This window comes from Strix aluco, chromosome 3 (assembly GCF_031877795.1).
Source record: "Strix aluco isolate bStrAlu1 chromosome 3, bStrAlu1.hap1, whole genome shotgun sequence".
In the NCBI taxonomy this organism is placed as follows: domain Eukaryota; kingdom Metazoa; phylum Chordata; class Aves; order Strigiformes; family Strigidae; genus Strix; species Strix aluco.
In genome coordinates, this window is record NC_133933.1 from 129,040,966 (window position 1) to 129,065,752 (window position 24,787).

The 24,787-nt window shown below is 46.6% G+C and overlaps 1 protein-coding gene and 7 non-coding genes across 8 annotated transcripts; 5 read left to right on the plus strand and 3 right to left on the minus strand.

The window, feature by feature from the left end:
- Positions 1-5,896: 5,896 nt before the first annotated feature.
- On the minus strand, positions 5,897-5,968 carry TRNAW-CCA (transfer RNA tryptophan (anticodon CCA)). The gene has a single exon. It is a non-coding gene; the product is annotated as a tRNA-Trp (tRNA).
- Positions 5,969-7,237: 1,269 nt separating this feature from the next.
- Positions 7,238-7,309, plus strand: TRNAW-CCA (transfer RNA tryptophan (anticodon CCA)). The gene has a single exon. It is a non-coding gene; the product is annotated as a tRNA-Trp (tRNA).
- Positions 7,310-8,470: 1,161 nt separating this feature from the next.
- TRNAR-ACG (transfer RNA arginine (anticodon ACG)) lies at positions 8,471-8,543 on the plus strand. Its single transcript has one exon. It is a non-coding gene; the product is annotated as a tRNA-Arg (tRNA).
- A 2,450-nt stretch (positions 8,544-10,993) lies between these two features.
- On the plus strand, positions 10,994-11,066 carry TRNAR-ACG (transfer RNA arginine (anticodon ACG)). The gene has a single exon. It is a non-coding gene; the product is annotated as a tRNA-Arg (tRNA).
- Positions 11,067-12,045: 979 nt separating this feature from the next.
- On the plus strand, positions 12,046-12,118 carry TRNAR-ACG (transfer RNA arginine (anticodon ACG)). The gene has a single exon. It is a non-coding gene; the product is annotated as a tRNA-Arg (tRNA).
- Positions 12,119-13,633: 1,515 nt separating this feature from the next.
- On the minus strand, positions 13,634-13,706 carry TRNAR-ACG (transfer RNA arginine (anticodon ACG)). Its single transcript has one exon. It is a non-coding gene; the product is annotated as a tRNA-Arg (tRNA).
- A 1,055-nt stretch (positions 13,707-14,761) lies between these two features.
- TRNAW-CCA (transfer RNA tryptophan (anticodon CCA)) lies at positions 14,762-14,833 on the minus strand. Its single transcript has one exon. It is a non-coding gene; the product is annotated as a tRNA-Trp (tRNA).
- A 6,467-nt stretch (positions 14,834-21,300) lies between these two features.
- Positions 21,301-23,583, plus strand: LOC141921910 (gallinacin-11-like). The gene is made up of 3 exons (XM_074820841.1): positions 21,301-21,358; positions 22,278-22,406; positions 23,456-23,583. Exons 1-3 carry the CDS (start codon positions 21,301-21,303, stop codon positions 23,581-23,583), a joined length of 315 nt encoding a protein of 104 aa, XP_074676942.1.
- Positions 23,584-24,787: the final 1,204 nt, after the last annotated feature.

Below are 24,787 nucleotides of genomic sequence, written 5' to 3' on the forward strand. Positions count from 1 at the left end.
GGCACCCATGAAAAGTGTACTGATAATATCAAGGTGAGAAGGTCTGGCAGGTCTTGCAGCTCTTTCGGATGGGGAATTAATGTTACCCAGATACGCTGCATCTGCATGGTTTTTCCCCTGCCTTTCTTCAGCTGTATAAAATAGGGACTTACCCTGCTGGGGAAATGGATAAACAGTGGATTTTGCCTTTTTTCCTGATGTAAACAGGTAAATAAATGTACTGTAGGCTGGAACAGTGAGATTTTTATAGACAGCTCTCCATGTCTTGTTAATTATGATCTCCTTTGTACTAGAATTAGGTAGTCTCTGTTGTGCCCCATCTGATACCTGGACAAGCCCTTCCCTGGTGGGAAGTCACCAACTGGAAAGGGAAATAGAGGCACAGAGAGAAGCAAGCAGAGGAGGGGAGAGCAGCCAGGAATCTGCTGAGTCTTGTTAGAGTACTGCATGTGATCCAGTGGCAGCTGAGCTTGCCTTGCTGGGTAATTGTGCAACTAATTGATGCTTACAGCAAATCTCAATTATTTGGGACAGTGATAGAAGTGGCATCTGAACTACTCCGGTGCCATCATCTGTGTGTCCTTTTCTCTCCTGATCAATGAGAAAAATAGCTCAAAATCCTCTGGAATTTTGTATATTTGAAAATGATCAACCAAATTCCCAGGAAAACACTCTGTAGTGGTGGTAAACACAAAAACCCATCCCATTTCTGGAAGTAAGTGTCAGTGGGAAGCTCAGAGAGTGTATCAAGGAAAATATGAGGCTCTGCTTGTCTTTTTCTTAAGCTTGTCTGTGGGTATCTGGACTGCTGTAAGAGACAGGACCCTGAAGTAGATGTGGAATGGCTCTGCACACCCTTTCCTAACTTTCACATGTGCTGACTTGCCTAAGATCTCACAGAAGGTTGGTCAGGGCAGAGTCTTTCAGGGATGGCATGGTGATACATGTGTGGAGCCTCCAAAGCACAGGATTGACTCCTTGCTTCAACAGCTTGTTCCCAAGAAAGTCTTTCCATCCCCATGTTGATAAAACCAGGAGAAGGTTTTCTCTTCCCCGCTTCCCAGGGGTATTGTAAGAATTAATGTATGAATGGAGACAATGCTCTGTTGCCCCAGGGGATGCCAGTACATCTGAGATGCTGTAAGGAAAATCACTCTTTGATATTATCCCTCTAACAGCCTTCGGAGAAGGGGAATGATGTGCTGAGCAGGGCCATATGCTACAGCTCCATCTTGCCACTTTCTTTCTCAGGAGAAATCCACATCATGACTTCTACACTGCAAACATAAGACATAAGAAGAGTCTAGCACAACTCTGGGGCTTTGAAAACCTAATGAACTGTGATAGAGCAGGCAATACTATTGGAACAGTTACGTGAAAACTGAGGAACTCTGACTTGTATACTTCTCACTTAGGCATCTATCCATTTAAAAAATTTACACTTTATTTCATCTCAATATCAGCATTGGTGTCTGCTCACAAGGGTGGTCCTTGTGCTTTGTCTAGGTCTTCCTGGACTTTGTTCTGATATCTGTCCAGTTCCTAAAGATACAACTTGACATTCACTCAGGAGTATATCCTGGGTCTGCACCTGGAAAAAAAGGGAAAAATAGCAAAAAGAGGTTAACAAAAATCATTATGAATGCAGATCTTGAACTTGGTGTCACAAAGAGATTTGAAGATTTAGTTGAAACAGTGGAATGAAAAAATTAGACAGTTTTGGCTCAAAAAACCCTAAGAGAAAGGTGCAACCATGAGTGTATGTGTGTGTATGTGTGCTTGTGTGTGTGTGTTTCCAGGTTTGAGGATTGCAACAGAGGTAGATATAAGAAACTGCTTTGAGTCCTTTTATTTGTTTTGCCCTGAAATCATTCCAAAGAGATACTTCTTGTGGGTGTCTTAGTTAATAATCCATCTTGTACCACATCTGGTGTATGGTCTGATTTTAAAGATATCAGTGTACTATCTGAAAGCCCTTCTGCCTCCTGATATCAGCCATATGCTATCACCAAAATATATATTGGGAAAGAAATAATCCCCAACAACTCTCTTCTGGGGCAATCTTGACCTCATGTTATAACATAAGAACAGAGTAATGCCCTATTGGACCATCTGTATATAGACCTTTTTGACCTTGCTGGTACTGTTTGCCTTCACGGCCTCCCATGACAGCAAGGTCAACGAGTTGCTGTCTGCAGATGTCTTTCCTGGGTTGTAACTGTCAGTCCAGTGTGACAGCCTGGGTTATTTTCCCCTGGATGTAGTACACTGAAGCACTTCTATCATCTATTTTCCCACTCATTCCATTTTATGAAGTTCCTTGCAACTGGCACAGCTTTTAAATATCTGAAATAAAAATTGCAGACCTGGAGATTCCACTCTTTACTTCTTTTTCCATATTGTTGCTGAAGATATTTGCAATAATCCATCCACACATTGAAGATTGGGGCACAACACGTATGACCGACAGTCACAGCCCTGTCACCTCCATCCTGCTCTGCAGGAAGGCATGGGCGAGCCTTAGATGTAAATAGGGATAAGGATGAGACCCTCCAGGGATAGGCCTGACCAGCGAAAATAAGAGACCCAAAGCTTGGGATTTAGATCTTAATAGAGTCCATCACTTCTCCAACAGCTGCTCTGTCACTGATTCAGATACTGAGGAAAAAAGAGGCTAAAGACCTTGTTATTAGCACCGATGCCTAGGAGTTAGCCTCCCACCATAAACAGGAGGATCTTTAGCCTTAAAAAAGGTCCAGCAGAACAAAAATGACCTTACCTTGGTCACTAACAGGGAGATGTGAGTTTGTCCTCAACTTAGACACTGAGTCTTGAGTCAAGAGGGTGGAGGGAAATGAAAATGAAACTTCAGCTTCCAGTGCAGTTGTGGGATCGTGCTAGAAGCGAACATAGCCCAGTGACACAGGAGTGGCACAAATGCTTATACAGCCAGGAAAAATTCTCACCGCCTGACAATATATTTAAAGTATCTGTAATAATTTACACCAGACACAGAAAATCCAGAGCTGGACCCAAGCTAGTGCCATGGGCAGGGATCCCAACTCAAGAAAATTTGCCTTGTGCTCACAGGCTTCATGTCCTCCTCTGGTCAAGCTCATTGTATGTCAGTATTTAGAGTAAACTGTTTTGTGTAATGGACCTCAATAGGACTGATCACAATTTTCTGAGAAGTGGATTTTCATTGGAAAATAAAGATATATCTGAAACAGCATTTGTTACAAGGACTTTTGATTTTATGGAATATTTTCAAGCTTTTCTCCTCACACTTCCCTATCTGATATGGCCTCAGAAATGTCCTTGTTTATGCAAGGTAGAGTGTTTCAACTAGAAAAATTCAAAGACCCTCAAGATTATTCAATAATTTGGTTATTATTAACCTGTGACAACTTTCTTTGCGTGGGAGACATCAAGTTCTACTGCGTGATAAACTGTCCCTTTGACTAAACCTCATCACCAGCCAGCTCTTGCCTATATTGTGACTCAAGTCACTCCTGCTTTAAAAAAAAAATTCTTTAAAAAGTCTTAAAAGTACAGCCTGCTGAAGAGTGACAATAATTGTAAATCTCACCTTTTTTTTATGAAATGTAAAAACTGTTCACATTGGCTGCAGTGAAAATACTACTTCTAACAAGAAGTATACCAGAGTAATACTTCCTACCATTCTTTCAGGAGTGCACTAACACTCCCAGCAAAAGCATCTAGCCATCTGTACTGTATTTTTTTTTTTCATCTGTGGAAGATCTGCAAAAGGAAATACCTGAGTTTCTTTCCACTGAGAGAAGTCAAAGGGACAGAAAATCACATTACAGAGACAGGGTGGTGGTATGAATGATGCCCCTGGTTCAGCAGTGACCGCAGCTGAGTGGATGCACTCAGCACATACAGGATTTGGCATGTACAGATGTCATCTGCAATGTTTCCCCCTTGTCACAGCTATGTGCATTTGGTCCACAGCCAGGAGACATCTCCCCTGCCTTTTGCATGCTCCTCTTGCTCATTTTTTGGAAGAGCCAAGGACATTAAACAGCAGTGAGGTGGCGACATCTGGAGGAGAGTCACCGGTGAAATCCCCCGCTCAACCCCCCATAGGTTTATTCATTTATTATCGGTTTATTCATCCGTTTATTCATTCACTTATTCATCAGATAAGTGAGAACAGGAGTCATGGAAGGACGTACACTTAGTTTTTTGGTACGGGTTTAGGAACAGTGGAAGCATCCTAAAGGAACTTGCACTCCTTGGTTCATCAGATTCTTCTGCCTTCTGTCTGTGGCTGTGATTCCCAGGCAATGTCAGGCTTAGGGCATCCCCAGGGCTCTCTAGGGCTGTGATGACCAGCTGTGGGATGGTCTGAGCCCAGGAGTTGTCTATTTTTCCCCTCGGTCCCCATTCCCCAAGACACTTGTGGATGCTGCCATGCAAGCTATGGACAGAAAGGGGGTCTTCCAGAGCTGGGTGGTCAGACAGAACAGCCTGTGTCAGGTAGATTAAGCTCCTAGTACTTTCAGGCCAGCAAAATTGCCAAAGACCATGTGCAATCCCACCACCCATGAATCCATGGAAATTACCTTTTTGATAGATTCGATGTACCAGATACCCTTAGCTGATCTTCCTCACTGTCTAAATAGTTGCCTGAGCTTCTGAAGATGCTAGCCCAGTACTATGTACAGATACCACCATTCAACTGATGTCCAAAGCATCAGGAACACCTGAGTTCATTGAAGGTGTGAGCTCAAGGCTTCCTTGTTAGGTGAGTCCCACACTTGTGTTCTCACAGACTTTTTGGTCAATGCCCTCCTCTGTGTGCAAGATGCAGAACCATGGGGCTTTGCTTCTTACTAAATGCCCGGTCCTGGCACAGGAGTAGCAGCCTGGACCTGCTGTGGGGCAGTGCACCCCTGGTGTGGATACAACTGGAGAAATTACATTTTTTTTCCCCTACTTTTTCCTTGCCTTGCTTCATTGTCTCTTTTCATTACGTGCTCTATTTATGTCTTTTAAAATTAACCTTTAAAAATCCCTTAAAAGAGTTCAACTACTTTAAATCAACTATAACTCATATAAGGTCATTCCCATAACTTCGAGTATCCTTTTTTTCCAGCCCTCCATCCCCTCTGCCCCCCTCACCAAGAAATGGATGGGGAAGGAAGAGAGTAAGTAGAGAGTTAAAGATCCTGATGACTAGTCCTGACAGCTTGGTTTTGTTTCCCTACAGCCAGGTGTTTCAACAGAATCAACAAAAAGACATTAAAATAATGAAGCAAGTCCAGTGAGACCCACCAAGGTGGTGGGGGATCTGGGTACTTGAGATGCAAGGAAAGGTGGAAAGAATTGGGTTTATTCAAGCTGAGGAAGAATATGCAAAGAGGTCTTATCCCACCCTTCAACCGCCTATCAGCAGGATATAGACTAGATGGACCTAGACTTTTCTCAGAGTGCACAGTGATAAGATGGGAGGCAAAAAACACAAATACCAACAAGACAACGTGTTGCCATAGGGTGCCAGGCTTGCAAGGGCCAGTGCTGCAATGGATAACGTGCCCTGCTATGGATCAGGAGACTGCAGGTTGGGCTTTTTGTAGAAGTCCTCATCTGGAGTCAGATGCACTTGGCCTTCTGGAGGGGTATTAGGACCAGGACAAGTGTTACCCAGACGTAAAACCACAGCTGGGATGTCCACTAATCCTGTCTGCTATGTAAACCTAGGACGAGGGAAGGCTGAAGCTGTCCAGATACTTCCCAACACCGGTCCATCAAGGAGAGACCACTCTGCCCTGGCACATCTACTGCCCTTCACCAGGGCTGTGGCATAGAGAGTGGGAGGGCAAAAAAAATTGCCCAGGAGATGCTCATCTCACTGTGCTACCCCACATCCTGACCCCGGTGTGATTTGAACACACAGCCTTCTGATCTGGAGTCAGACGCGCTACCATTGCGCCACGAGGTCGGGGCTGGGAGATATTCTGATCGTGTGTCATCCTGGACTTTATGGCCATGGGCCATTCTTTGAGAGAAGGGGACTTTTGATTAACCTGATAGAGTGGGACTATCTTTGTCAGTAGCCTTGCTAAGTCTGCAAGGTGGGCTCTAAATGAGGTACTTCAGAGGAGGAAGGTCAAAACACAACCATTCTCCAGAACAGCCCTGTAGGGCCTCTCCCAGGAGTAACAGGCTCATGAGAGTGGTGTCTCCAGAGGAGCAGGAGGGATGGTGGCCCACCACCTCCCTGGGAAGAGAGACTCCATTCACCTGGCAGATGCACAAGCACCCACCTCAAGCCCTGTGGCAGGAGGGACCCTCATGACTTTTGCACAGCCTGGCTGGGGTCACCTTCCCCACAGCAGGAGGATGGAGTGTGCTTTGAGTTCACCTGCCACCATGTCGTGCTTTGAACTCAGCTGGCAGCCAAACACCACGCGGCCGCTTGCTCACCCTCCCCCCGCCCAGGGGACGGGAGAGAGAATTGGAGAGAGAGAATTGGAGGGTTAAAGGGACACTCATAGGTTGAGATAAAAAGCAGTTTAGTAATTGTAATAAAATAAAACAATAATAATAATAGAAAGTACAAACAGGTAATGTACAACATGATTGCTCACCACCTGCTGACTGATACCCAGCCCATTCCCAGCTAGCGATCCCAAAAAGCCAAGATCTTGCAGTCGCAGTCCTGGAAGCAAGAGAGAACCCGTCCCCTTCCCAGCCACCCCTCATTTATGTACTGAGCATGAAGTTACATGATATGGAATATTCCATTGGTTAATTTGGGTCCCGTGCTCTGTTTATGCCCCCTCGCAACTTCTTGCACACCTACGAATGGACAGGACATGGGGAGACCTTGATCTCTTAGCAACAACCATAAACATCAGTGTATTATCAGCATCCTTCTCATACCAGATCCCATACTGAATCCAAAACATAGCACCATTCTAGCTCCTAACTCTATGCCAGATGAAACCAGGACACCCTGCATATCCTGGACCCATGTTGTTCACTCTGCACCTCTGACCCATCCCTCCCTGGGCTTTCACCCTCCAGACGGGTCACTGTGCTGTGGGCACAACTTGGCTGGTGTCTCCTCAAGGGGTGGCCCTGTCTTCTCTTCCTCCCATGTCCTTCTCTTGGGGTGGCTCAGACACCCCTGGGGTGCTCCCCACAGAGAGGACATCCCCACTGCCCAGGCCAGGGTCCATACCAGTGACCTGCATCCCTCCACCCTGACCTCGTGGCGCAAGGGCAGCGCATCTGACTCCAGATCAGAAGGTTGTGTGTTCAAATCACACCGGGGTCAGCCTTGGGGCAACCACTGGCCACCCTCTGTATTGCTCCTGCTTTTCTGAGGGGCTGGTCTGTGTGAGGGGCAGGGCTCTGCAAGGCATTGACCAGCTATAGAGGGTCATCTTGGGAATGGGCTATGGGGGAAATGTGATGCCCAGAGCTTCCCTTTCAGCCACATGATATGGGTCAGGTTGAGAGGTTATGGGTTACTCCAGAGTGGAGGCCAATGCAGGGAGGTGTTGTGGTGGGTGTCTACCAAATTTTGCCCCATCAAGAAGCAAAAGGAAATGAAGTTTTCCTCACAGGAGTGCAAGAAGCTTCATAACTGCATGCTCAGTCACTCCTGGGGCACCTGGACTTGCCCTCAGGCAATAGTTGCCTGGGAGGGTAACATGGGGTGGTACAGTCAGTCAGTCCAGGGGATTTCTGGACGGGGCCAAGGACAATCCTTTGGTGAAGGACTTTGGAAATAGAGACAAGTTTCTGATGAACAACATGAGAAGCTTTTTTAAGAATACTAAGAAGGAATATCTGGGGAACTCTAATCTGGTCAGCCTCACCTCAGAGCCCAGATGAAGACTGTGGAATAAACACTCCTGAAAGCCATGCCCAAATGAAGGAAGGATGTGATGATGACTGCAAACGGTGACCATGGATTTATGAAGGGCAGAACACTCTTGGCCAGCATGATAGGTTTCCTTGAAGAGATGACTTCCTCAGGGGTCAAAAAGACACCAAGGAACATCATTTATCTTGACTATGATTTGACCTCTGGTGGGGTCTCCCAGACTGAGCACAGTAGCAGGACACAGACAGAGCGCCTGAGCTGAATCCCAAGGCAGAGTAAAGTGTCTGGACCATGGGGCTGAGGGGGTTGTGGTCAGCGGTTGGCAGTCCAGCTGACGTTCCTCACCACCTGATGTTGCACTGGGAGTTGTTTGAGCACTGTAGCAGGACACAGACAGAACGCCTGAGCTGAATCCCAAGGCAGAGTAAAGTGTCTGGACCATGGGGCTGAGGGGGTTGTGGTCAGCGGTTGGCAGTCCAGCTGACATTCTCACCACCTGATGTTGCACTGGGAGTTGTTTGGTGTCTTTGTGATGGGAACAGAGGATGTTCTGCAGAACAAAGGACACGGTCAGCCTTCCAGGGCTACAGGGATGGTGAGGGGCTGGGGCCAGTGGCGCAATGGACAACGCGCCTGACTACGGATCAGGAGATTGCAGGTTCGACTCCTGCCTGGCTCGACACTTTTAGCCTGGAGGCTGCTTCTCCTGCCCTCTGTGAGGACCTTCCTTCCCCTGCCCCTCATCCATCCTCAGGGCCTTCTGCAGGGCAAAAGTGCTGGGGTGTCCTCTTGCCCTTCAGTAAGAAATAAAGGGTTCCTACAGATCTTATGGTGGAGCTGGGCACCTTTTCTCTTCACTCTTCTCTATTCAATACTGACATCCCTCTATTCCCAATATTTACTCATGTTCCACACTGGGAATACTGCACACGGCTTTGGGGCCCCCAGTATAAGGACATTGGTGAACTGGAACAAGTCTAGTTGAGGGCCACCATGAGGGCCACCAAAATGGCCTGATGTTGGTCTGATGGCTTCTCCTCATACTCACTGCATGAGTAGAAGCCATGGGAACTGTGTTTATTTGGCCTGGGGAAGAGGAGGTTTCAGTGAGAACCTGATAACAAACCTCTAGTACCTATGAGGTCGTCCAGCCAGGTTCTTCACAGCTTTTCATGATGAAAGGATGAGAGATGATAAGTATAAATTGAAATGGGAGGTTCTGTCAAATATGAGGGAAAAGTATTTTCTAAATTTTCTGTCATTGATGAAGATGGGCAGGAGCGAAGGATAGAGAGGGGCAGTGAAAAAGGGAGGGAGCTGCAACCAAGGCATGGGAATGGGGGCTCAACAGTTTTCAGTTGGTGCAAAAAGTGCCCAGTGGTTGCCAGGGTTAATGACTGAGGAGGGGGAGACATCTCATTTGCCTTGCAGGAGGCTCAGCTGCAATGCCCAGCTTATCAGGGTCTGGGTCAGCCCTGCGTCTCCTGGGTGCTGTAGTGGTCAGTTCTGGAGTGGTCCCCATGGGGAGAGCATCCCCACCACCCAGGCTGGGTCCATGCCTAAGGGCTGCATCCCTCCATATCGACCTGGTAGCACAAGGGCAGCATGTCTGACTCCAGATGAAGAGGTTGTATGCTTGAATCACACCAGGGTAAAGGTTCCCCATTTCTGCAGGGTGTTGCTGGGGTGTTTCCTCCACATGTGGCAGGACTTTCCTTTTGTCCTCTCTAAGGTTCATGAGGTTACTATCAGCACATTTCTTCTGCCTCACAAGACCTTTCTGAAAAGCAATCCTTCCCTCCAGCATATCAGCCTCTGCTCCTAATTTGATGTTGTCCAGAAACTTGCTGAGTGTGCACCTCATCCCATCATGCAGGTTGTTAATGAAGACATTTAAGAGTATCAGTACCAGCATCAACACCTGCAAATTCCGTTAGTAACAGGACAGCTGCTACATTTCCAAATGGTGATTCCAAAACTGGGTCTGATGGTCCATCTGGGATTTCACCCACCTTCTTAGCCTCTCCTTCAGTCCATATCTTTTCAATCTGGACACAAGAAGACTCAGAGACCCTGTTTAAAAGTCAAGATAAACAAATGTTTCTTTCCCAGATTCCAGCAAGGCAGGCAGTTGGGTAGGTCAGGTAAGTAAATCTATGCTGGCAACTGCTTTTGTGTCCTTCATGTGCCCATTTTGCTCAAGTGATTCCTGACTTGATCATCCTCTGCCATGAATAATCCACTGCCATAGGCTCTGTCAGAAGGCAAAAGAATGTAAAGCTGAGAGCAGAGCTCATCAATAAGGACAAAGGCAGAGAAGGCATTGAGTACCTCAGCCTGCTTCATGTCTGTTGCTGTTTCCCTCACTCACTCAGAAGTGTTCCCACACTTACTTTTAATTTTCTTTTTCTGCCAATGTGATTCTAAAAGCCATTTTGTTGACCTTTCACATGCCTACCAATCTCAGCTCCATCTGAGCTTTGGTTTTCTTGTGTCAGCAACTAATTCTAGCCATCAGATTGGGGGAATCGTTACCACCCTGTCTGACACTTGCGGGACCACATCTGGAGTGTGCATCCAGTTTGGGGATCTCCAGGACAAGAAAGACATTTACAGACAGTGTTAAGTCTCAGAGATAGTCATCCAGATGAAAAGGTAATGGAGTGGCTGTTGAGGAGTGGCCTAGAGAACTAGGTTTCTATAATATGGAGAAGAAGACGTCAAGGAAGGATTATAATATTGGTTTATGCCATGTGTGCTACACAGAAAGTGGAGCCAGGCTTTTCTTGTGGACATAGAGGATAGAGCTCAACAACAACAGATTACATCAAGGAAAATCTCTATTAAGATGATAGGAAAAAAATTTCACACATCAGAGGTCACACATTAGAACAGGGTCCCAGAGAGGTTTTGGATTTCCCATCCTTGGAGACATTCAAAGCTCGACTAACAAAATGACCTAATGTGAAAGACTTTTGTGCTCTGAGCAGGGGATTAGATCACTTCACTTCCAGGGATCTCATAAAATCTAATTTTTTCTATACTTAACTAAAATCTCTGGCAGCCTTCCCTGCTCCCCTCACAAAGCCCATCCAGCGATGGGAAGCCCCCAGAACTCCAGGAGAGCTGGGGCCAGTGGCGCAATGGACAACGCGCCTGACTACGGATCAGGAGATTGCAGGTTCGACTCCTGCCTGGCTCGCCATTTTCCTGCCCACATTCTGGCCGTAGTACTGATGGGGACAGGGGACACCCCTTTCTCCATGGTGGCCTGCCTTTGCCTGGAGTTTCTCCCTTCTTGCTGGGCTTCCTGCACAGTAAAATCTTCCCTCACATCAGAAGATCTGACTGGATATACTGGCAAAAAAAACAAAAATTCACTGTGAGGGTGGTAAATCACTGAGAGAGGGACCCAGAGAGGCTGTGGGACTCTCCATTTTGGAGTTACTTAGAGTTCAAGCAGGCAAGTCACTGATCTGAATGTCATAAGTTGATAAGAAATTTGGACTAGAGACCTTCACATGTCATTTCCAACCGGAATCACTCTATTATTCAATGGGAAATGCCTACTTGCATGTTCTTTTGCTGCTTCATCCCATGTTGGCAGGCTCATGGATTTGTCACTACCTTTGTGGTACCTTCATCCTGCATGTGGCTTGGACAAGGAAAGTCGAAGATGTCCATGTAGAGGCTAGCCCAGACCAAATGGCCATCAAGAAAAGATCTCACTACCCACAACTCACCTGCTCTGCCCTCTGTCATCAGGCAGTAGAGGACAATACAGTTGGCTTTGGGCTGAGCTCAACCCACAGTTATTCACCACAGCTCCAGAGAGCCCTGGGCTGCTCCAAGCCCTGCGTTGGCTGGGAATTGTAGCTCCACATCCCATGGGGCAGGCAAGATGTGTCCTCCAACCCACCAGAGCAGCTGAGGGGCTGGAGGCCACCATCGGCCCTTGCTGCCTGGCCTACTTGAGGGGGGACTCAGCACAGGCACCACTTCTTCTGGGTGGTGGGACCAGTGGGACCAATACTGATGTCTCCCCCATAGGTAAATATGGCAAGACTGTCATGGATGGGGCAGGAGGAAGCTAGGTGAGGTCTTTCCACTCCTCTTTGACCACCAACAGATGTGGATGGTACAGAAAGCACAGTGGGGGCACCAGGTGGGACTAGAGGCTGGGGCCAGTGGCGCAATGGACAACGCGCCTGACTACGGATCAGGAGACTGCAGGTTCGACTCCTGCCTGGCTCACCCTGAAACTGCCTGGCTGTTGTGGAGGTGACAAGGGACAGCTATCTTCATTAGGTCCTTCCCCTTCTGGGCTTTTTTTCCATCTCTCTGGCATCAGCATCACAGGAGCATCATTTTGTAACACACTACATCTAAGCTGCAAGCAAGCCACCTTCTTCAAGAGCCACCACCCCTCAAGTCCTTTTTGACCTGGCCTGCTGACTTCCTAGATTGCTGGGCAGCAAGATTGCTCCTGAGGTCTCTCAGTGTGTGTTTTCTTCATAAGCCCTGTGCAGATCTCCTCTCTGTCCTCCTGAGCACCACGGGTTGAAAGATACCTGAAGCCTCACTTGTAACTGTGGGTAAGGGGTGGGTGGAAAAGGATCTGGGACATTGGGCTTCAAGGGTTGTTGTCAGGGGCTAGAAGTGCAAATGGTGGTTAATTACTCCTAGTGTTCCTCAGGGGTCAGTGCTGACACTGACACTGTTAAATATCTTCATTGTCATGCTCAGTAATGGGATTGGATGAATCCCATGTGAGTTCATGGATGACGCCAGTGGGGGGGGAGAGCAGCTGACACTGGCAGGGATGGTTATCATTCAGAGTCACCTGGACAGGGTGAAGGAAGTTCAGCAACAGAAAACTCAACATCCTGTCAACTGCATGCTGGGTTGTCCTAGTAAGGACATAGCCACCAGCTCAAGAGGAGTGATTACTGGCCATCATCCAGCACTCCTGAGACCATCACTGGGGCACTGAGTCCAAGACTGAGCTCCTCAATACAAACAAGACACTGACAACATGGAGCAAGTATAGAATTGTCCTTTTCTATGCTTTTCCACACCTCTTTCAGCTTTTCCCTTAGTTAACGTTTTTTAAAGCCTGCTGTCAGACATACTTTTGTCTCTTCCTGACTGATATACCATGTATTCTCCTGAGCAATCCAAATTCTTAAAATAAGGTTGTAAAGTCATAGAAGTGAGGGGTCTGAGTTGCCTGGGTGTTATGTCCCTCCATCCTGACCCTGTGGCACAAGGACAGCACGTCTGCATCTGGATCACAAAGTTGGGTGTCTGAATCCCACTGAGGCTGGGCTTGGGACAGTCCGGCAGGCAGATGGCCTGTCCATGCTTTCCATGGGGCTCATTGATGTTGCACGCAGAACTTTGTAAAGCACTGACAAACAGCAGCAAGACCCATGTGAGCCTGAAAAGTTGTTGGGGACCAGAGAACATGAATGTGCCAAGACAGACTAAGAGTGCTGGTTTCTCCAGCCTACAGGGTGGTAGTCCAGGAGGCATCTTCATTCTGCTATGGGATTTGCTGTGGTGTCCCTGGTTATGGTATGGGCCTCAGCTCTGCCCCTTTTGGCCTGCCCAGCTCCACCATAAGGTCTGGAGAAACTGTTTCCATCTTGCAGGGCAAGAGGACACCCCAGCACTTTTGCCCTGCAGAAGGCCCTGAGGATGGATGAGGGGCAGGGGAAGGAAGGTCCTCACAGAGGGCAGGAGAAGCAGCCTCCAGGCTAAAAGTGTCGAGCCAGGCAGGAGTCGAACCTGCAATCTCCTGATCCGTAGTCAGGCGCGTTGTCCATTGCGCCACTGGCCCCAGCCCCTCACCATCCCTGTAGCCCTGGAAGGCTGACCGTGTCCTTTGTTCTGCAGAACATCCTCTGTTCCCATCACAAAGACACCAAACAACTCCCAGTGCAACATCAGGTGGTGAGAATGTCAGCTGGACTGCCAACCGCTGACCACAACCCCCTCAGCCCCATGGTCCAGACACTTTACTCTGCCTTGGGATTCAGCTCAGGCGTTCTGTCTGTGTCCTGCTACAGTGCTCAAACAACTCCCAGTGCAACATCAGGTGGTGAGGAACGTCAGCTGGACTGCCAACCGCTGACCACAACCCCCTCAGCCCCATGGTCCAGACACTTTACTCTGCCTTGGGATTCAGCTCAGGCGCTCTGTCTGTGTCCTGCTACTGTGCTCAGTCTGGGAGACCCCACCAGAGGTCAAATCATAGTCAAGATAAATGATGTTCCTTGGTGTCTTTTTGACCCCTGAGGAAGTCATCTCTTCAAGGAAACCTATCATGCTGGCCAAGAGTGTTCTGCCCTTCATAAATCCATGGTCACCGTTTGCAGTCATCATCACATCCTTCCTTCATTTGGGCATGGCTTTCAGGAGTGTTTATTCCACAGTCTTCATCTGGGCTCTGAGGTGAGGCTGACCAGATTAGAGCTCCCCAGATATTCCTTCTTAGTATTCTTAAAAAAGCTTCTCATGTTGTTCATCAGAAACTTGTCTCTATTTCCAAAGTCCTTCACCAAAGGATTGTCCTTGGCCCCGTCCAGAAATCCCCTGGACCGACTGACTGTACCACCCCATGACTGTACCACCCTCCCAGGCAACTATTGCCTGAGGGTAAGTCCAGGTCCCCCAGGAGGCCACCTGTAGAAGACACCCACCAGAACACACCCCTATATTGGCCACCATAACCTTCAACAAGTATAGTCTGCCTGAAAGGAAAGCTCTGGACATCATGTTTCCCCCCTCAGCTGTTCCTGAGGTGCCCCACCTTAGTTGGCCAATGCCTTGCAGAGGCAGCCCCCAGAAAAGCAGGGAGACAATACAGGGGTTGGCCAGTGGTTGCCCCAAGGCTGACCCCGGTGTGATTTGAACACACAACCTTCTGATCTGGAGTCAGACGCGCTGCCCTTGCGCCACGAGGTCAGGGTGGAGGGATGCAGGTCCCCAGCACGGATCCCGGCCTCTCCATGGGGATGTCCTCTCTGTGGGGAGCACCCCAGGGGTGTCCAGGACCCCCTCAGCTGCAGCTATAGAGGGGAAGGATGGCCAAGGCCTGGATGCAGAGAGGAGTCCAAGCTGGAGGATGAACGTGCAGGCTAGGATGGGGTGGTCTGTGAGGTCAGTGTGGGCAGAAACCCGGCTCAGGGATGCTCTGAGGGAGGATGATGGCCCAGGGCAGAACACAGAGAAGGGACCATGGTCCCTCCTGCAGCCCAGCCTGTGGTGGGCTCTTGAGTACACACACAGAAATGGTGGTGGACAGTGTTAAAAACAGACAACCCATGGGCTCAGCCCAGTCAGAGATGGACACTAGAGCTCCTGATGTAGGTAACCAAACCCTGTTTTGCCTGGGAATGGCAGCTCGACCTTCTGCAGGGAAGACAAGACATCTCATGAGTACAGGCAAGGTCCACCAACAGTGCAGGCAAGATCCACAGCCAGCTCTGGCTGCCCAGTCCTTTCCCCACAGTTGGTTAGTACAAGGTTGTTATGGAAAAAGGTCTCAGAGAGGAGATGAAACTTTCTTTCTTCTTCAACTCCGAGCCCACACCAGTGTGCTGGAGGAAGTCTGCTGGGTACAGGCTGGCTGGGGCAGGGTCATGGTGGGGGCACCCTATGGGCAGGGGCTGGCACCAGTGGTGCAATGGACAATGCACCAGGAGTCTGCAGGGTTCAGTTCTGCCTGACCTGACCTAATCCTGCCCACAGCCTGGCCATGGTGCAGGTGATGGGAATTGGGCTGCCCTGGTGTCCTTCTGCAAGTGGTGGGTAACCAACTTTGGGTATTGCCCTGGCTCTGGCTTATTCCCTTGTTTTGTCATGTATTCTGCCAACAATAAGATATTTTTCTATCAGAAATCCATCAGGCATTTTTCTCACAAACAGGTGTTTTAACACCTTATTCACAAATGTCCCATTTCAACTGGACCTCATGCGAGACTGGATAGAGGCAGGATGGCTGTGCCTCCACCTGTCCCATTCCCTTTCTCTTCCAGAGCATGGTTTTTAGCCCTCAACCCATCTCTGTTTTGTTCCACCTCCATTTCATCCTACATTGCTCCTCGCTGCTCTACCTTCTGCCTAGTGTCACAAATTCTGACATCTTTGCACTCTGTTCCTGCTTGCCCTAGAGCTCATGTTAAAAATCTTAGAGTTAGAGCTCTGACACAATTACTAATATGTCTCTTTCCTCTTAAAGAATACAAACTACTTAATATAAGAGTACAAGTTTGTGATGTAAAACAGAACTTGTTGTTATTAAGAATGACGCTTTTTAGAAAATCCTTGAGAAATTAAGTTAAAAAATGAGAAAATTACAAATAAATGCAAATAAAAACTACAGCATCCAAATGAGGAATGGTATAAGTGATAGTTTAATAAATGCATTTATTTTCTGCAGTGCATATAGTTATCTAGCTACACTTTAGGCAGTTTGCTTGAATTGCATAGCCAATGAGCTACTTGTCCACTGTACACAAATACATGAGATACACAATATTCATTCGGAGGCAAAGACTGTTGATGAACTTTATTAGATTTCTATTTGTGGATAATTGTTTGGGAGTAAGTCACGACAATCTTACTCGAGCTAGTGGTAGGGTATATTTCTACATGGAAACATTCTTCACTTGTGAAAAAAGAAATCTCAGAAGACTTTCTGAAATCCTCCCTTTTCAAGCTTTTGAAAATTAGGGGTTTTTTTAAACGAAATAGCTGGAATTATGTGGTTACTGCTCTCTGACTGTATGAGGTAGCATTGATTAGCAAGGCATCAAGCACTAGGAGAAGGTCTCTAGGGCTGGGATGCTGCTTTAGACACCTGAATGTGTCTACAAGGAAGATGCCTACCTGTGCCCTCTAGGCAGCAGAGCTCCCATTATTAGTGTAGTTACAAAGCTTTATAAAGTTATATAAACTTATATGAAGTTAGAAAAAGTTTAACTTTATAAATATACACATCCTGAATGCAGGCAACTCACTCCAGTCCCTAAAATTTGGTGTCTGCAACCAGAAGCAATCCCTGCTCTCCAGACATATCAATAATAGTCACAGATTTACTCTGTAAATTATCGATGCTGAGGACGGAGCAGAGAGGCAGGCACCTACTTTTCCCTCTGAGCAAACCCTGCCCCACAAGACGGGTCTTGCTGTCCCTTCCTCTTCCATCATGTCTTCCCACAAGAGGGAGCCATGAACTAGCTCATGAGCTCCACAAGCTGCAGAGAGAGGCTGGAGTTGCATTTTGCTCAGTGAAGGACCATCCATCCCTGGTCCAGGCTGGAAATTCAGCTTGTTTCCTTCATGGAAATACAGCTCTTTTTCCATATCTCATATACTTTTTTTGGCTATTCAACCCCACTGGTCTCTGTTAGACTTTCCCCCTATCAGCCCACAGTTTTCTAGAAGTGCAGCCTCAGATGTGGTCATGGGGAGCTTCACCTGCTCCCTGCTGACTACCTCACAGTGGCACCTCTCCTCATCTATCCCACTCTGGTACTTGCTTAGTTTCCAACTGCACAACATAATGGGAGAGATTCAGCTGCCTAAATTCGAACAGCTAGTGTTGTCTTACGGGATATGCTGCCTGGTCTACATTTGCCTCTCCAGAAGCATCTGAGTATCTCATAGACCTCCGCCCTGTGCAGATATCTTAGATGATCCAGGACATCTACAGTGATACCATGTTCAGGCAACTGAATCCTCCCTGGGGGTGGGAGTCAGCTCAAGGATTTGTACAATTAAAGTAGGTGTCTCCACGTAGGGGTATATTTGTGTGTTAGATAACTGATAGACTATAGGGCCATAAAATATCTTGAAGAGATGCATGAGATATTTCTGGACACTTGGCTTTGCTGTGTTTATTTTTATTTTTAAGCAGAATATATTGATGTCTGTATGATATCAGTTTGACAGAATACTGAAATTTTCAAATTTCTCAGCATAACACCCCATTTTCCCCCCAGTACCTTTCCAGCTCTTTACAATGTTATAAATAAGGTCTGTTTTTCAGCTAGTTTGAGGAGAACTGCACCCCAACTGCAATCAAATTCTGCTGATTTACATTGCCATAACGCAAGTCTGTATAAGTTCTTGGGGGAAGCAGAGGTTTCCCATAATTTTAGCATACCAGGTTACTCAGAGCTATTCCAGGTCCATTGACTGAAAGCTTCAAAATTAAAGAGAAGTCCTCTCTTCTCTTGCATACTCCCTTCCTTAAGCTCTCAAAGGGATGTGAGTCCCACAGAAAGATCCATAGTTTTCTGAATCTACTGAAAGGAGAGAATACACATTTCACACGATGGTAGAAGCTTCTCTATCATTGCTGTCTGCCACTAAGAAGGATCTACATCTTCTTCAGCATATCCCTACTCCAAGACATGGAGCTACGATGATTTGGCATGGCAGACAGTTTTCAGGAGCCATCATGGTGATTTCAAGGTAAGAACTACCTAGTGGAGATGGCTGTGGCTGCCAGACCCATGGCTAAGGACCTCGTTACAACACTGGAAGGCTCTTCTACAGCCAGAGCCTTTGCAACTTTAGAAGTCAATCTAGTGGGTCACCGAGTTCTCAACCCGTATTGATGACTGCTGTGTGCTTCCACACCAGTTGCAGCAGGGATGTAGTTATCCTCTGGAAAATATGTGTAAATACCCACTCAACACTTCCTATGCTTCCATGTCACCAGAAGAGGTAACCTTGCTGGTGGGATTGATACCCATACAATATGTTTTTCAGGCTATGACTTTTGTTACATTAGCGAATGTAACTGAATGGGGTGGGTAGGGACACTACTATACAGGCAGCCTATATTGGTGTGGAAGGCTGGATTAGCAAGATCTACTCCACAGCAGAAATATCACTAAAGGGTTTATCTCTGTTGACCAGAAGAAAGAGAAACAGCCATCTTCTATCCCACCCTGTCTATCCCACCTGCCTCAGACATGTATCTCAGACAGGGCTGAAGTCTTCTCTGGAAGTCTTTGAGTCTCCATCGACTCCAAGAGAAAACTAGGAGATGATGTTATATTAGCGAGCTGGGATGGGTTTTATCCCACCTTTTTTGGAGGTTAACAGTACAGATCCCTCCATCTGAAGTAGTCTTCTGCATTCCCTTTATAGTCACTGGAGAGAAGCAAGCACTGGATGAGTCTGCCAGAGTATCACACTGTAGATAGGACACTGGCTACATGAGTGGCTCCAACGCAGACTCTAAACTGCAGATATCTCAGGTGGGGTGAGGGGAACCCCACTTGTAGTTTGCATACATCTAATGTGAGACATGCTCCACCAAACGCCACAAAACAGAAGATCCCAAATCATGTGGGATTCATCTTAATAATGCTAATGACTAAAATAGTGATTAAAACAACCCTGCTCAGAATTCTGCAGTTTGCATTTTCACACCCTGTGTGGAAATGCATGAAATACTCTCCAGCAGTCCTGTCTGCTGGTAAACTGGGTGAACTGGGAACAGGCCTTTCCTGTGACCATTGCAACAATGAGCATGAGCTATTGACTACATGGAGGGTTGGTGACTTTCTGCAGCCCCAGCTGCAGAACTGATCATTAGGCAAGGGGCAGAGCTTTCCCCATGTGTGAGTATTTCTTCTGTGATGTCGGATCCTGTCTGAGAGCTGCAATATTCCCCTTGGCTTCAGCGGGAGCCTGAGCCAACTAAAGTTTTCTTGTCAAGGTCTTTGTTTCATCCATTTCCCTGGAGTGCCTGAAAATGGATATGAAAAGCTCTCCTGCCACATAGTTGCCTGTGAGGCTCAATGGTGCCTGCAAATTTGCAATAAGAAACTAACAAAGAAACCAGAAAGGCAGAGAACAATATACACTGACTAAGGGAAAGGTTTGTATTGTTGATATCAAGGCCACTGGGTCAGAACAACACGGATAAATACCATGTATAGAGACAGGCTCAAGTTACACTGGTTTCTTCTGCTCTGAAGGAGAACCTGAGCTGTCAGCTACCATTCCAATGTGACTGTCGGTAGCACAATTCAAACACTGTACAGACAGATCCTTATGAAGACTGTATCATAAATCTCACTTAACGTCTGCTCTTTATACACCTGCAAAACTGAGTGTGCTGCAAACTCTGATAATCTGCACCTCATGTATGCCTCTGCTGTGTGTCCTCTGATGCAACACTGGTTCCCAAGAGATTGTTTTTCCTACAAAATGACCACAACCAGAAGTTCAGAACTGAGAAGAACGTTTAGGAATTGACCCAGTTGCCCCCACACATAGACTAGAGTCATCTGAGAGGCCCTGTGACATTAGAAATGTGGATGGCTGCCTGGGACTTGGCAGGTGTCACGCAGGATCTATGGGGGATCTGCACCCTCAGAGAGCAGCAGCTGGAGGCCAGATGGGATCCCTGAGGCATCTTTAATAACAATAGATGCCCTTAGTTCTGGACTTGGCCAGCTAAGTACAAGTATCTACAATGGAGGTTTCTGCGTGTGTGTTGGCTCCTAAGGTCCTATTATAGCCAAACAAGTGATGTGAGCCCTAGAACCACTAATTAAACATCTCATTTCCATGCAACCACATCGATTGTAGATGCTTCCATCTCAGTATCTGAGCGTCACACTAACCACCGCCTAAGCTTCAGTCAGCTGACAACACATGAGTGTCTAGTGCCATTTTAAATAAGTTAGGCTATACACATGGCCATCCATTTGCCCCTCTAATCGTGTGCAGATTGTCCTAGAGGTCCTGTGTCTTACCAGATAGTCTCATGAGATTCTTCGGATATCCTAGAGCAGCTCACATGACTTAAGCCTATATATTTGGACAACTGAATTGAGTCCACCATAACAACCAACTAACATTTTCAGAAAGAAAATTGGTTGTTTAGTTGGTTCAAATTTTATTTTTCAGTTAGGGAAATGATGCAAAAAAGCATTTCTTTGCATTGATGAATGGAGACTGCAAACATTGCAGCAGAACCTTGGACCTTCTCCTATACTTACCATCATCAACAGTCTTCTGGCACTCCCAGGTGCCTCCTCTCCCACCAAAATGATGGCTAATTTTCTTTGGGTGGTCCATTACCAACCACCTTGGTCTTTGACGGTAACAAGTAATGAAGCTCTCCGGGTGGGTTGGTATTGAGAAGTAGCCTTCCCAGTGGCTGGGTAGGGAGGTATAGTTTCCTCTCTGCCTGTTTTTGTGACCCTCTGCTATTGTTCACGTTTAGCCATGTGCAGCGGTCAAGCTGTACTCATTGCCTTCCCCACTCACCATTGCCAAGGTCCCCCGGACAGCCAGGTCTGTTCCCACAGCCCTATAAATGCGAGAGTGCTCCCTCTTCCCCTGCTCAAAGGGTCTGGCATTGTGGCCCTGTCTCCACACTGCAGCTGAGACCTTCCACCATGAAGCTCTTCTCCTGCCTCATGGCTCTTCTCCTCTTCCTCCTCCAGGCTGTTCCAGGTAAGGGGCAAGACCCACGCTGGGGTCTGCCTGTGTAGGAGGTACAACTAGCTTGAGTGGTGGTGCAGAATGTACTCCTCTGTGCTTTCATTAGAGCCGTTCCCTATTTCTCAGTCTAGAAGCAGTGAAAAATGAACCTATGGTGATCAGATGTCAAACCAGAACCTCTCCACAGAAGCCACTACTGTGTGTTGGCTCCTTATGACTCTCTGAAGTAGCTTTGTGCCAAGTTGTGGCACTACTGGAAGATGGTACCATGGAAATCACCTGCCTCTTCTTATCTCAGGGTCATAAATTGTCCCCTCTGTGTACGGTAGGAAAGGAGCAGAGGTGTTCCCTTGTATTACTCAGGTTGAGCTACACCAGTGAAGTTTACTTTAGCTCTCTGGATATGCTGGGTCCCTTTCCTCAGCCCTTCTACTCCACTGACTCATTTACTGATTGTGATTTTAGCTTAGCTTTTCTTCATGCCCAATGAAATTCCCCATCTTGGAGTAAGGTTTTCAGAGAAGGAAGGAACTGGGCAAACCTCTTGTCCCAGTTAACTAGGTCAGATTCCAGCTTTTGATTTGTTTTTAGGACATACTAGCACCTTGATGACCCTTGCATGACTGGCCTGCAGCTTTGCAGTCCCGGAACTTAGAAGGCTGGGCTGTCCCTACCCACTATAACATGCATGCCCAGGATATGTTCAGAAACTTGCCATCAACAACTACCTTTTTTCTCTAGTTGTACAGAGATCTTCCTTGGAGTCCTGTGAGGTTCCATGAGGCTTCTCAAAACTTTTGGAAAAGCTGCTTTGGTCTTTGGGGATATTTGTATCAGACCTCTAACTGGGCTCTGTGGGGCTTCAGCAGGAGGGGGACCATGAGAAATGGACTGATCCTGCAACACAACTGGGAATCCCATTCTTCTGTAGGTCTCAGCTTGCCCAAAGACACCTTACGTTGTGTTGGATACCACGGTTTCTGCTTCCATTCAAAATCCTGCCCAGAGCCATTTGCTGCGTTTGGAACTTGCTCTTGGCGTCAGAAAACCTGCTGCATAGGTATGTGTGGAAACCCTGCCCAGGCAGGCAATGTTTGGAGAGGAGATTACTAAAGTCAGTGAAACACATTCTTACTCTGTCTCCAAATGGCCTAAGTCATGTGCTCCCACCTACAACGATGGACTTGTCTGTTCCTCCACTAATGTCAGCATGGAGCACGGGAACAGAATTGCCATTTTGGGTTGGCCAAATACCACATAGCCCAATGTTCTATCTCCAACAGAACAGATTCCCTGGGGAAATAAAATAAAATAAAAACCGTGTGTGACCCACACAGAGTCCTCCTTCCTTGATATATCTTCCTATAATCATATGTTGGGACACTGCTGACTGTATCCACACTGCTATGTGTAATAGGTGCCAGCTGACCTCTTCCCTGTAAATTTATCTAATCTTTTCTGGACCTGCTTAGTTTTGGAGCTCCTCAATAGTCAACATCATATATCATTAAGTCAATACATGCTTTATAGCCAACTGCGCTAATCAGACCTAAGGTTCATCCTGTATCTGTCTGCAGAAGTGAGTATTTCCATACAGTTACTCTATGTGTGTAAAATGACTATTAATGAACACTCAAACCATATAAGCACACTTTCTTATATATTCTACTGGCTTTCATGAATCTGCGGCTCAGGATTTTTAGACATAAACATCTTTGTGTTTAAAAAGTCCTTACTGGATTTTTCCCCCTTAGATTAGGAATTTCTTCTGTTGGTGTTTTTTGGTGTTTTTTTTTTTTTTTTTTTAAACCTCTTCCCTCATAATTTTATTCAGTATCGCCTACTTCTGTACTGCAAATGAAATATAGTCATTCTGCATCCACCTTCCTCATACCTTTACGATATCCCTCCTTCAGTTATTTCTCTTCCAAGTTGATGGGTCACAAATTCCTCTTTTTACAAAAGTGCTCTGATAAGCCCTGTAGTCCATCTTTGTGTCTTTGCTTTTGGAGACACAGCAGCCAGAACTTCATGACACTGTCCATGTATGAGTTGTTTCAGATGGTGGTGTAATGTTTTCTCTTTTGACTTAAATCCTTTTCATTGCAGACACGACATCAAACTTCCATACTTGTCAAGATGAGGGGGGTCATTGTGTTCCTCCAGAAATCAGATGTCTGCAAGAACAAGTGGGGCTTTGCCCTGACAGAGAATGGAAGTGCTGCACAGAAGTGTAATAAAGACCTCACGGAATTGCAGAAAATCACAGAAATGCATGGCCAAGAAAACAAACAAGTTTTCTTCCTAGTGTTGTAGAGAAGATGTCTGGTGTTCTCAACATGCAAAGTGTATAATTAAGGAGAGGTGACGTGTTTCTTTATATAACAAAGGTAATATATACTAAATAAACAAGTCTAACAGTCATATATATATATATGGAAAGAGGCAGAATGTCTCTCTATTATGCCCACACAGAGAAATGCACAAAAACTTTGCTGTAATGTCCTTGGAAACCATATTCCCTCGTAATACAACCTTCACCCTTGCTTTTCTATCTTCCTTTCTTCCTTCCTTCCTTTCCTTCCTAATGACAATATCTTCCCTTCTATTAAAGTGATGGAAGCAAGGGCTGTCTAACTGGCATGGTCAGGCCATGTCTCTACTATTCAATCCCCATTCTCCAAAGCAGGATGCCAGTCAACTGCTCTTCTCTGCCTCCCTATTTCTACCAATAAACTGCACCCACTTGAACACAGGTACTACCTGGGTAACCTGGTAGATCTATCTAAAACTGTCTAGCTAAAAATATTTTATGTAGTCTGTGCTTCCCTCTGTGGTAAAGTTAAATTTATTAACTGCAAAATTTTCATTCAAAATGTAGATGGAAAAACGTTTGCTTCTGAGCATCATCTCCATGTGCTCAGCAGCTCCCAGTCATGTCTTCTGGCTTTCTAATTTCTCCAGTTGAAGGCTGAGTAGCTGGACATCTTTGCAGAGGAACATGAGGAAGGGTGGCATTCATCTCCCATCTAAAAATGACCTTAGAAGAACAAGCCATGGTACCTTCTTTGGATGGGAGCATTTCAAACCCTTCCCATACAGGACAGAGCCCCTTGCAGCAGCAAACTTCCATCATCCTGTATCTCAGCAGCTGAGACATCCTTCCCTCTAGCCTGAGCTAATGTAAATGTCTTGTTCACATCCCCATCACACACTTCAGAAAGGACATTCTCTAAGCCAGTGTTTTAACCAATCTCAGCCAGTTGTCCTAGGCTGCTCTTCTGACTACAGAGAGGAACAGATCCACTGGGAAGGTCATCACACTCATCCCTCACTGACCAAAGAGTGACCCCACTCTTACCCAAACCGCGTTTAGACAGGTGAGATGACCTTGGTCTAACACTTTTTTCCTCCATTCTTAAGATGTGTAAAATGATATTG

What these genes read in the sequence shown, in the direction of transcription:
- LOC141921910 (XM_074820841.1), top strand. Translation starts at nt 21,301, where the DNA reads ATGAAGCTCTTCTCCTGCCTCATGGCTCTTCTCCTCTTCCTCCTCCAG. An exon ending in CCTCCTCCAGGCTGTTCCAG is followed by an intron (nt 21,359 to 22,277) that starts GTAAGGGGCAAG and finishes ATTCTTCTGTAG; the next exon opens with GTCTCAGCTTGCCCAAAGAC. An exon ending in TCAGAAAACCTGCTGCATAG is followed by an intron (nt 22,407 to 23,455) that starts GTATGTGTGGAA and finishes TTTTCATTGCAG; the next exon opens with ACACGACATCAAACTTCCAT.